At 38.4% G+C, this 13,231-nt stretch overlaps 1 protein-coding gene across 1 annotated transcript in view; it reads right to left on the reverse strand.

Annotated features, from left to right (window-relative positions):
* DIAPH2 (diaphanous related formin 2) overlaps positions 1-13,231 on the reverse strand; it is a 724,307-nt gene that overhangs the window by 648,729 nt on the left and 62,347 nt on the right. Inside the window, exon 2 of the mRNA XM_055121637.1 lies at positions 1,715-1,747. Coding sequence (XP_054977612.1) covers positions 1,715-1,747 — 33 coding nt within the window. The remainder of the gene's footprint in view (positions 1-1,714; positions 1,748-13,231) is intronic.

Consider the following 13,231-nt stretch of genomic DNA (forward strand, 5'->3'; position numbering starts at 1 on the left):
AGTTTTACCAATCGGTGTACTTTGAAAGAAACATAAGTAAGTTTTAACAGCTTATTCAGGATTACAACATTTTATTATTTCATTGCTTTACAAGATTATATTGATCATAATTTGGGGGTCCTCTCAATACAGTACTCAGGGGACACTGAGGTCACTTACAGTGATACTCAACCAACCAGGTCAAACTGTTCAATACTAGGACTCAAGGATTTGGTGTAGCTTGGATCCTGTAGTGCTGGGGGCCTTGAGGGTCCTCCAGGGAAACACCCAGAGGCCTATGCTTAGTCCTCTGTGTTCCATGTGATGACAGTGATGGAAATAGGCCAAACATATGCAAAGCATGCACCACAGATCTATCTCTTCATCCCAAATTATTTTTTACAGATAGGAAGAAACTAGAAAAATCACCTAGATCAACTTTGATTCCACGGGGGGGGGGGGGGGGGGAAGAGAAATGACTCACTGAAGAGTCCTTGCTTATGAATAATCAATATTTATGTTAACATAAATTTCATTTCTTAAAATCATTTCGAACTATATTTTCAAATTTTTATTTTATCTGAGGAAAATCAAGTCGGCTTAGATATGTAGGATACTGGAAACAACTCATAGGGAAAAAAACTGAAGTAATCCCAAATAAGCTGAGTATATATCCAACATTCAAATTTTACTAAAAGATAGAGTGGACATAAAAGCATACATTATAAAATCACCCATTAAATAAATATCTCACTATTCCTTTCCTTCATATTAATACTTTTTTTTGACAGTGCCAACATCTATTTATATTTTTTATTTATTTTTTACAACAAAATTTACCTACATATTTTATCTTCCACTTTGGCCTTAATTTCTACCTTTAAGAATTAAGTCAAGCAATATATTTTCACATTCTCAAATTATTACTACTACTAATAATTAGCAATTAGTTATTGAAGATGGGAACAGGAAAGGAAATGTCACAAAGAAAAAAGTGGCACTACTTAAAAGGCCATTTTTTAAAGTTTAGCTATAAAAAAATCACACTAAATTTTGCTATAACTTTTGACTCAAACTCAAATATAGTTGAATATAGTTGAAGATTTTAAATCTAATAGCACATATAGGACAAAAATTATAAACTCAACAAATATGTTTTCTTCTCTTTTTTTGTGGGGTGGGGAACATTTGTTGAGCCACACCTGGCAGGACTCAGGGCTTACCCTGGCTCTATGCTCAGGGATCACCCTTGATGGCAGCCAGGGGCCGTACTGAATGCCAGATATGAGTATCATAACCCCTGCACTAGCTCTCTGGTCCAAGAGAGCTATTCTCTATTTCAAATAACCTCCAATATTGATATTAATATTTGACATTCAATGAGCAATTTACTAGTCTACAAAAGGTAAACATTTGTGGTTTCCAGACTTGCATTTAACAAAGAATAAAATTTAAAGTAAATCAGAACCTCAATTAAAACCACAGTTTATTTAAAGTATGTAACCCAGTTATACAAAGTATACCATGGGTGATGCCGAAATTTTGTGACATCTCATACAATTTTTCGTCATAATTTGTTTTGAAGCTCACCCTATTTATAATTGTACTACTACAGTATACTTTGTAGCTCTCCATTTTCTATCTTACATATATTGATGCTTTCATGTCCACCTACTTTATAACAACTGGCAACATGCATAAGTAATAAAACGACATGCTACTAAGACCACCTTACCACATCATCTGCCAATGTTTTAATTTGAATGTTCTATTAAAATCAAAAGAAAAAAGAATACCTGTCAGATAAAAGAAATTGATGGATACAACAATAAAATTCCCATTCTTAATTTATCAACTACAGCAAAATACTTTAAAAGTTTAAAAACTCAAGAAAGTGTATTCTTTAAAAACTCAAGAAAGTGCATTTTACCTTCAGGGTAAAAATGAGTATTTGATGAGTGTTATTTATCTGTTTTAATGATCACTTGCACCCAGCAATCTCACATTGGGGCATCTACCCCCAGGATTAAAAAGCACTCTCTCAAAAAGGACATATGCACACCATTATTCATTGCTGCTCTCAGTAGGATAACTAAGATATGGAATCAACCTAGGTGTCGAATGACAGATGAATGGATTATGTAGAAATGGTTTATATACACGATGGAATATTATACACCTGCAAAGAATGAAGAAGTCACACAATTTGCTGCAACCTGGTTGGAACAAGAAAATATGTTGCGTGAATTAAGCCAGTAGAAGAAAGACAAACACAGGATGATTTCATTGATCAGTACTCTATTCACAGAATACTGGATGAGGAAATACATTGTAGTGAAAGGGCATGCCTATATCACCCTTGAACCCAGTGGTTAGAGAGGAGAAGTTAGGGGAAGGGAAAAAATCAAGGGCAGAAGAAGAGAAGTAATGGGTGAGCAGTCATCAGGGCTTCAGTTATACTGGTGATATGGGAGAGTGGTGTAAGCCATACACCCAAAACACAGACTTAACACTGAAAACATGATATCTAAGCTGCAACCACTAGAATATTCTAAACGTGCCTGTCAAGCTTACAAGTGGGGATGGGGGGGATGGGAAAGGGGGAGGGAGGAATATAGGAACACTGGTAGAGGGAAGTTGACACTGGTGGGGTGATTGGTGTCTAATATTACACGCCTAAAACTCAACAATCAATAATTTTGCAAATCACAGTTCTTTAATTAAAAAAACAAGAAAGATCATATGCAAGTCAGATTTGGATTACACATCACAACTTTAGTACTCAAGGCTGAGGGGGAAAAATACAGCAGTCATAAACCCTGCTAATTTTTTCAAAGTTATAGAATAATGTTTTAACTGCAATAATTATTTTAATGAAAGAGGGGAAATGTCATTTAATAAAATGAAATATTGGGCTGGAGCAATAGCACAGCGGGTAGGGCACTTGCCTTGCATGCAGCCAACCCGGGTCAATCCCCAGCATCCCATATGATCCCCTGAGCCATATGAGTAATTCTGAAGTGGAGAGCCAGTAGTAACCCCTGAGCATACCAGATGGGGCCCAAAAGCCAAAAGCCAGAATAATTAAAAGAAAAAAAAAACCTCAGTGCAAAATCTGATAAATGATAATATTGAAAAATTTGATAATCAAGGAGACCATTATAAACATATGATACAACTGATCATACCGATATTGTTAGCATATGCTCATTTCTTCCAAAGTGCAATACTTATTTCTTTGCATGTTGTAGGATAATGTTGGTTTGCCCTTCCTCCCTGGCCACTGGGAGCTTATGTTTGTTGACTACCCCTCAACCTGTCAATTACCTTTGTCTCCTGATCAGACTCTGACTAGTAAATATTGTCTTTCTCTGCTCCTTTATGTCCTTTGCATGGTTAGCTATTTCAGAGAAGTTGCTTTTTGTATGGATACAGGAGGACAGTTAAAAAGACAAGTCTATGGCTTGGGAGTGATTGGCTCCAGATATTACTTCCTGGACATCTGCTCTCTTGACTTAAGCCTCAGTTGCCCTTACTTCCTAGATCCCCCAAAAGAGGGTCCCTACAAGGGACTAGATGGACCCAGGGCAAGTGGTAAACTAGCTACACTGGCATCAAAATGGGCCTGGCCAAAGAGCCATGATGCTTAACTGTAAGTTAAAAGCTTGGTCATGGACTAATTCTGTCATGACCCAAAATTTGACCCTACTGGGGTTAGGTATGACTGGTCTGGACTGAGCACTGTAGTCTGAATCTGTGGTGAGATGTCCCCAGGAGAGTCACCCTACATACCTAAAATTGTCTATTACTGTGTCAATACAGAATGGTAAATATTAGGAAGTAGAATTATAGCACTGTCGTCCCGCTGTTCATCATTCTGCTCGAACAGGCACCAGTAACGTCTCCATTGTGGGACTTGTTACTGTTTTTGGCATATCGAATACGCCACAGGGAGCTTGCCAGGCTCTACCATGCGGGCAGGATACTCTCGGTAGCTTGCCTGGCTCTCTGAGAGGAATGGAGGAATCGAACCCGGGTCGGCCATGTGCAAGGCAAATGCCCTACCCGCTGTGCTATCGCTCCAGTTCGGGAAGTAGAATTAAAGATGTGAATTAAGTTGCTGGTCTAAGGAGAGGAGATACACATCTTAAGGGCTGTTTTGCGCTCCTGGGCTGCAGGTGGTTCGTGAAGACTGAAAAAACCATGTTGGTCACTTTTCTTGTGGGGAGGCGTTGTTGGGGAGGCGTGGAGAGAGAAGAAAAAGAGTGGTTGCTAAGAGAAGGAAGTTGCTGTGAGGGTAAAGAGAGGATGGAGAGACAGTCAAGACGGTTACAGAAAGACAGAGACAGAAGAAGACAGGAGACTTCGAGAGGCAGAGTTAGAAAGCGGGCTGAGAGTTCGAAAGGATGCTGAGAGTAAGAGTGGTGGGGGAGATTGGAGAGGAGTCCCAGAGACAGTGGTGGAGCGAGTTAGAGAGAGGGCTGGGAAGGCCTGGGAGAGATGAGAGACTGAACAGACAGAAACTAATCAGCCACCAGTCTGGCCCTCGTTCTTCCTTTGCCTGCCCAAGGCAACAGCCGTGCTGGGTGGAGAAGAGGCTAGAGAGCACCGAACGCGAGCGGCCAGACAGAGCCGCCCAGAAAGCCCGAAAGCATCATTGCCCGTGTAATCCCCTCCCTCGCCAGGGCGAAAGGAGAGTACGCAGCTCCGGCCCCAGCAGGCCAGCGGACGAAAAGTAAATTTTACAGCATGTAGTTCTCTAATTCAGAAAATCGCTGACAATAGTGTTAACAGATTGTTTAATAATTACTATAAGAAATATATGGGTTCCACTATTCGAATGACTCGAGTAAATCAATATTAAAGTAATATCTAACAATTCAATAATATTGCATGATTCAATAGATGCTTAAAAAAACAGAATGAGATTCAATCACCAAGGTGGGTAATTATTATAATATGCTGTGGCTCCAATTAAGAGACATAATTAAGAAAGAACCTGATATTTTGAACTGCCTGTTAGGAATTGTAATTAACCATTCTACCACATGCTGCATATGAACGTGGCGATTCATGCACACACGCCTTCTTAGTTCACATTTCATTAAAAATATAAACTTTTGGGGCTGGAGTGATAGCACAGCGGGTAGGGCGTTTGCCTTGCACGCGGCCAACTCGGGTTCGAATCCCAGCATCCCATATGGTCCCTGAGCACTGCCAGGGGTAATTCCTGAGTGCAGAGCCAGGAGTAACCTCTGTGCATCGCCAGGTGTGACCCAAAAAGAAAAAAAAAAAAAATATATATATATATATATATATAAACATTTTGCAGAATTGGATCATTTCATTATGAGTTGGTTTCCAGTACTTTGAAAATTGTCTTCAAAAGTATCACTGAACGCTAGTAAGGATAACACTCCCTGGGTCAACTGGAGCAAATAAACTATCCTATGTATAGTTTATTTTCTAAGTTTTATCCAGTTTCCTCAGAAATATGTCCTTCTGTATCTTGCAATCCTTCACACATCTCTTGCTTTGCTTTTCTCTTCTTCCTTTGGTGTTATAAACCAAAGAAAGGAAACATTTTTATCTCTAAACAAAAGATTAGGGAAATATAATTTTATTCAAATTTTCTAAGATATGCATATACCTGAAAAGTTTTAAATCTACATAGCAATAAAATATAAGTTGACAGTGTAATAATGGGGGACAAAAACGAGAAACATGTATTGTTAGCAATATTTTCTCCTTATCCACCAGAAAAAGACAATCCACTTTCTATTCCTCTACTCTCTCTTTTTTAATTCAGCATGTTGAGTCTGAAGACAGCACGCCTGGCTGTCTTCCCCGGGGCCCCTCGGAGGGGATGGGCTCCAGCTTCCCTCCCCACTCCGATCAGAGCTCCCGGCAACCGAAGACCACCGGAACCTAGCCACAGCCATGCTGGAGGCCCCTCTCCACACGTTCAGACAGGCCTCATGCATGAAGGTACCGGCAGAGGAACCCAGGTGTGTGTAATCCCATCAACGACAAACACCCAGAGACTTAAAAGCAAGCTCCCAAAAGATATCTTGTAGCCTGCTTCTCCCTCTGGGAGAAACTGGCAAGCTTCTGAGAGTTTCCTGCCCACATGGGGCAGCCTTGCAAGCTTCCCATGGTGTATTCATATGCTAAACCCAGTAACAAGCTGGATCTCATTCCCTTGGCCCTGAAAGAGCCTCCAGTGTGACATCCTTGGGAGGTCCAAGTTGAGAGAGACTTCTATGATCTCAGGGAAAGGACGAATGGAGAAGTTACTGAGCCCTCTCAAGAAATCGACGATTAACGGGATTTCATGATTCATGATTCATGATGTTGAGTTCATATTAAACCACACAGGATGGAGTTGGAGACTAAAGCTGGATAATGGAATTTGATACGATCTTATCAAAAACACTCATTTTACAAATGATTAAACTGAACTATAAACAGGCTAAATAACCTAAATAAGGACCACGATATATGGTTATTACTACGTACTAACTCCTAGTAAACATATGGTCATTTCAGTTAGCATTATTAAGCTCTAAGGTTTTAGGGTCTAGAGGCTGAAATGAAATAATTCAAGGTAATATAAATTTCACAGATACCAGCTTTAGGTGACTGCCTTCTGCTATCAATACCTAGAGCCTACTTTTTAAAATGGTGTGTCACACGACTTTATGTGACACATTAGCTAAATACGGTTATGGAAATGTGGCAAGAGAAAAAAGCTCTAAATAAGCAGGACTGTCATCCCATTGTTCATCGATTTGCTCAAGCGGGCACCAGTAACGTTGCCATTGTGAGACTTGTTACTGTTTTTGGCATATCGAATATGCCATGGGTAGCTTGCCAGGCTCTGCTGTGCGGTCTGGAAACTCTTGGTAGCTTGCTGGGCTCTCCGAGAGAGACGGAGGAATAGAACTTGGATGGGCCGCGTGCAAGGCAAACGCTCTACCCAATGTGCTATTGCTCTAGTCCTCTGAACAAGTAATGACCAAAAATTCTTTTTAAACCTACCACAAAATTAATTTCAGATGCTTCCAACAGTGGTTGACTGGGTTGCATTAAAAAAATGGACAAAAGAGGGACATGAGTGAAAACCATTTAAGCATTGATCCAAGCAAGTACTCCCCATGACATCCACAGATTAATACAATCTACTGAATTCACTTTGACCAAGATATTTTGTATTGAAGTGGCTAGTCATTCTCCATACTCAATATGTTTACATCTAGGTTGCTTCTGGATTTTTTAATTCTCTAGTTTTACCTTCCTAAATACATCTTATTTCTGCCTGAATTCTAAAGTTCAGATCTCAGATTTCTATTTGTTTGCTGGGGGGCAATGGGTTAATAATAATCAGTAATAAAAATAGATATGTTAGTATAATACAGACCAAATGTCCCAGAGGTTCAGGGCAGATCTTTTTATTATGTTAATAGTTCCTCATTCTATTTATCCAAGTGGAAGACTCAGATGTCATCTCAATCTTCCTCCTCAGTCTTATTTTCTATCAGTAAGCAGTGGTTAAATCCAATCGTAATCTTTCTGCACTTCTCTATCCCATCTCAAATCATCCAAGTTAAGATTAAAATTAATGGCAACTGCTTCCTAATGATGACCTCTGCTTCCATTCTCTTACTGTTGCCAAAGTTATTTCCTAAAAGCAAAGATATGATTCAAGTCACACTTCACTTCTTAATTTTGTGATATATTTCTGATCTTTCTCCTTGCTTCTACCTTTACCCGTCAAATTATAAACACACCAATGTTATACTGCTAAAAATTAATCCATATCATGCCGTTCTGCACAAAACTTCTTAAAGGCTCCCAAGATTCACTCCAAATTAAAGTCAAAGCTCTTACAATAGTCTACCAGTTTCTATCAATTTGGATATCAGTACATTCCATATAGTGCTGACCACCCCATCAATTTTGATATCAGCACACTCCACACAGCTCTGACCAACTCCTATTTCTCTCCCTTCCTTTGACTCAACTTTAGTCACAGTGCCCATTTGACTTCTCCTGAATAAGGAAATAAATCATATGCATGACTCCTGCCTCTGCTTGAAGTACTATTTCCTACTATCCACATGGCTTACTCCACCACACCCTACTTCCATGTTTTTAGTTAATGGCTTACTCTGTCGACTCTGTTGAGATGGAAACACTTCCTTCTAACTTTCCTGACCTGCTAACAAGACTGATCTATGATATTTGTCATTATTGATGCAATTAGTCTCTATTGTCTTTCTCCCAGTACATATGTAAGCTCCATGAGAAGAGAGAGAGATATTAAAAATATAATCCGAATTCCTAGAGCAGTGATTTGCACATAGAAGCTCAATAAAAGAATTTATCAAGATGGGAGGCTTTTCTTTCCTATTTCAAATTATACTATAAAGTGGTAGTAATAAAAAGAGTTTGATCCCGGCATAAGAACAGAATCTCAGAACAATTGGATAGAATTGAAAATCCAGAGATATATCTGCAGGCATATGGACAGTTAGTATTTGATAAATAAGCAAAATCAGAGCAAGGAAACTCTTTTCAAAAAATGGTGCTGGGAATACTATCCAATCACTTACAAAAAATATTCCATCATATCCCTTTCTAGTACCATGCACAAAAGTCAAATAAAAATAGATTAAAGACCAGAATCCACAAATTATATTAAGGAAAGCTGATATAGAAACCTTCATGATCCATACGTGTCTTCAGTGAGTCAATCCAAATGGTCAAGCAAGCAGAAGCAAAAATAAACAAATGGGATGACTTCAAACCAAGAAGCTTCTGCAGTGCAATAGAAACAAATTCCAGAATAAAGACATCCCACAGACTAGGAAAAAAATATTTGCTCACCACTCACCTGACAAAGGGTTAACACGCAAAATATACAAAGCATTGGTTGAACTTTCTGTGGGAAAAACATCAAAAATGGGGAAAAGAGATGAACAGAATCTTCCTCAAAGAAGAGATACAGATGGCCGGAAGGTGTATGAAAAAAATTATCTGCATAACTCATCAACAGGGAAGTGCTTATAAGAAAATCAAGGAGAAATCACCTCACACCAGTGAGACTGGTACACATCACAAAGATAAAAAAAAAAAAGAGTGATGATGGAGATGTGGGGGAGAAGAATGTCGACTGGTATATCTTTTTAGGCAAACAATAGGGACACTTCTCTAAAAACCAGCAATCAATCTCCCATGTGATCTAGCAATTCAACCTATATGCTAACTCTAATTTATATTAGGTAAATGACTCAATAACAAAAAACCTTGATTCTCCCATACGTTTATACAACAGAAAATGTCTCTGTCATCAAATTATTGCACCGTGTTTGGTCTTAGGTCACACCCAGCATTTCTCAGGAAACCATGCAATGCTAAAATTTCAACGTGTGTGAAAATTGAACACACAAAGCATATTCTCTAGTCCTCTGAGTTATATCTTCCAGACCTGAGAGCATCAAAATACAATAAATTATGATTATTGGATTTTATTTAGACCATTCACGCAATGGTCTTAGCATGGTATCTGGCATACAGTAATTGTTCACTAAATAGAAGCTAGTATTAGAATAAAACTTGAAGATCTCTGTAAGATGCATTTTTAGGCTTTGGTTTCTTCCCAGTTCTATAATAAATATCACAATGCTCCTCTGAAATTCCTAAACCTGAAAGCTCTGGAAACATAGTTTTATCATTTGCTTAACAAATTCTGATCTGATTCGAGTTTGCATATTATAGAATATATCTAAGTCGTTACTTAATCTTCAACAAGTGTGATTCAAGGGCACTGCTGCAGATTCTGGTGCACATATTTTATAATATATGATACACATACCATAATCCTTTCTAAATATGAAACATCTGAGTTTGGAAAACATTTGGCTTCAAGGGTTTCAGATAAGAAACGGTCACCAGTACCACCCAATATCATCTTTCACATCTTTAGCATTTATTTATTATGTGGTTAATTCCATTCCCTGGTTAGATTACAAGTACTTAGAGGGAAAAATACCTTAAACTTCCAAGGGCTACAAAATGCCAGGCATCTGATTGATGCTTGCTTGGTTGAGACACTGGTCTTAACAGAAACAGTAAAAATATGTTTGTTAAACACTGATCGCAATTTGAGTAACTCTTTGATTGGTAACTATCTATTTTGCACAAAGTATTGTTAACTTTGTGAAACTTATATTTCCATGAACCCAATTTTCTCTTCAATTCTACTATTATTGATAGACCAAGACACGAGACTTCTTTTTTTGTGATTTTTGTTTCTATTTTTGTTTTTGGGCTATACCTGGCTGTGCTCAGGGATAATTCCTGGACCTACGCTAAGGGATCACTTCTGTCTGGGGGGACCATAGAGGGTGCTGAAAATGGAATCTGGATCAGATGCCTGTATGGCAAGTGTCATACCTGCTCTCTCTGGTACTATCTCTCTGGTCCCAAAGACACGTAATTTTTTTTAAAATCCAGTTCAAAATGGTTTAACAGAAAGCAATTAAACATTTTTATATTGGCAGAAAATACCACTTTTAAAATGTTATCATTTACATAGGCAGGAGCTATATCACAGCGAGTAAGGCATTTGCCTTGCATGCAGCCGACCCAGATTAAATTCCTCCGCCCAACTCAGAGAGCCCAGCAAGCTACCGAGAGTACCTTGCCTGCATAGCAGAGCCTGGCAAGCTACCCATGGTGTATTTAATATGCCAAAAACAGTAGCAACAAGTCTCACAATGGAAACGTCACTGGTGTCCACTTAAGCAAATCGATGAGCAATGGGATGACAGTGATACAGTGATTATTTACATAATTCTAATTAATTAAGGTTTCCAATTGACAACTTCAGAAAATTCCTCTAATTCTCTAGTGTGAACTTTAAGACCTAAGAATACACAGACATTTTTTAAATGCTTCAACCTTAGTCCTAAAGATGAGTAGGATTGTTACATGGAACAGACTAGAGAATTTTCATATTACAACCTCTCTTCTTGGCAGTTAAAAGACTAAAGTTCAAATCAAAATAATTTAAGATCTTATTACGACAAATGTATAAGATATAACTAGTGAAGTGGCATGGTATTTTGCTTCATTCAGAAAACCAAAGCTCTGTACTATGCATTTGATTTCTGGTGCAAACTTCAAAGTGCAAGGGCATCCTAAGGAAATCCCAAAAGAAGGTTTCCTTGTCATAAAACTGGTAAAAATAATTTTGATCTGCAATAGCCAAGAATTCAGGTGGATTAAAATGGGATGCTACTTTAGATCATGTCAGGACTTTCTGACAGTATGTCATATGGTTACAAACTACAAAGGTATTGCTCTTTTAAAATGATGAAATTAACTATGTGAGATGTTAGTAACAGCAAAGCTATTTGGAGAATGAGAGGCTAATGCCTTACTTCATTTTCTCTACTAGGCATTTGCCCTCTGAGGGCAGAGACTGTTTAAATCCCAGTGCCAAGCACACTGCCATCTAATCTATTTGTAAGTGCAAATGGTAATGGAAAACGAAAGTGCCTGAGATGATGATGCCTGAATAAGATCCTAAATGATGGAAAAGACACGACTGCTTTGGAGTAATTTTAAATATGGCCCAATTTTGTCCTCTCATCACGTCAATGATCAGATTCTAAAAATAATAATAGTGGCTAGAGTGATAATGCAGAGGGTAAGGCACTTGCCTTGCATGCGGCTGACCTGGGTAAATCCTCAGTGTCCCAGTATGATCCCTGATCCCTGCCACTAGGGAATCCCTGAGTGCAGATCCAGGAGTAAGCCCTGAGAGCTGCTGGGTGTGGACCAAAAATAAAGCCAAAAAATAAATCAGATTATATATCACTTTCCGGCCAAGACAAACACAACTAGGCACTATTCTGCTCCGTTTTTAAACATAAATCTTGATAACAAAGTATTTGAGTGTCTAAACATAATGTTCACCTGGGTGACCAAGAGATTAAATGACCTTGAATTGTCTTCCTGGCTTGAATTTCTTTTCCTGGCTTTTTGAAGGTCAGAATACAAGATCTGAAACGCTTGAATGAAGGACCCTGAAAAGTAACTATTTCCTTCTGTGAATGCTGATTCTACTAGGCATGGGGCACAAATTTCCAGACTGCAAACCCTGGATTGACTCCCCCAGATGTGACTAAATGTTAGAGCAGATACCTTGCCTTGGGCTCAGATCCCAGCGCAAGAAAGCAGGGAAGAGAAGGGTAGAAGATGAGGAAAGGGAAGTGAAGGGGAGAAAGGAGGAGACATAAACGGAAAGAGGATGAGAGGAGGTCGATAAGTATAGGGAAAAGGGAGGTTTTGAGAAAAAGAAAGGAAGAAAAAGAAAACCTTGGATTCGTGGTTTAAAGGTTGACTCTAACTTAAAGGCATTCTAATGTGGAAAGTATATGGAGGATATAATAAAGTGTTACTCTAAAAAGCTTTCAGAATTTTTCTCTTGTGGCTGCAATTTCATCTGACCTATAACTACACTTAAGCTTCCATAAAGGAAGAGTGAATGCTTATCTGATTTATGATTGCATTCTTAGCGCCCAGTACTGAACAGATACATGGAACATGCTCAAATATTTGTTACATTAAACTGAGCATGGGTTTCTATGTCATAATTTCCCTGCCCTTGACGGAAAACAAAAAATATAAAGCTTGATGGAAAAGCTGACCCTACACATTTATTGTTATAGTTGACTTATTAATTTTTCTCTACAAGAGAATACTCAAGTAGAATGGCCAAGTTTTGAGCTGGTGATAAGAATTTTTAATTACATTCAATTTAGTTGTCCAATTTCTGTGGTACTGGAGTAATATCATGATGCTTATAAAATAGTCTATTGCTGTGTAACATTAGATATGAGTTGACTTCTTTCATCTCGTATTCAGTTATTCTGCAGACAAAATTAAAACTTAATTTTCTGACAATACTGACTTTTATATCAATCAGCACTAGAGTTTATAATTGAATTTACCACTTGTATGTTTCTTAGGGTTTTGAGAATCAGTGACGCTACATTATGTGAGTGTTCTCCTACAATGCTCCTATAATGCTGTATTTACAATACCTAATGGGGTGTAAACTGACTGTACTCAGGAGCTGCAGTGCTGTGTGGTAGTCCCAAAAGTATTTAGGGTACCATGAAGTGCTAGGAATTGAACCCAGGATTCTGACATGTAAATAATGTGCTCCAGCCTTCTACTG

Source organism: Sorex araneus, chromosome X, assembly GCF_027595985.1.
Source record: "Sorex araneus isolate mSorAra2 chromosome X, mSorAra2.pri, whole genome shotgun sequence".
Lineage (NCBI taxonomy): Eukaryota > Metazoa > Chordata > Mammalia > Eulipotyphla > Soricidae > Sorex > Sorex araneus.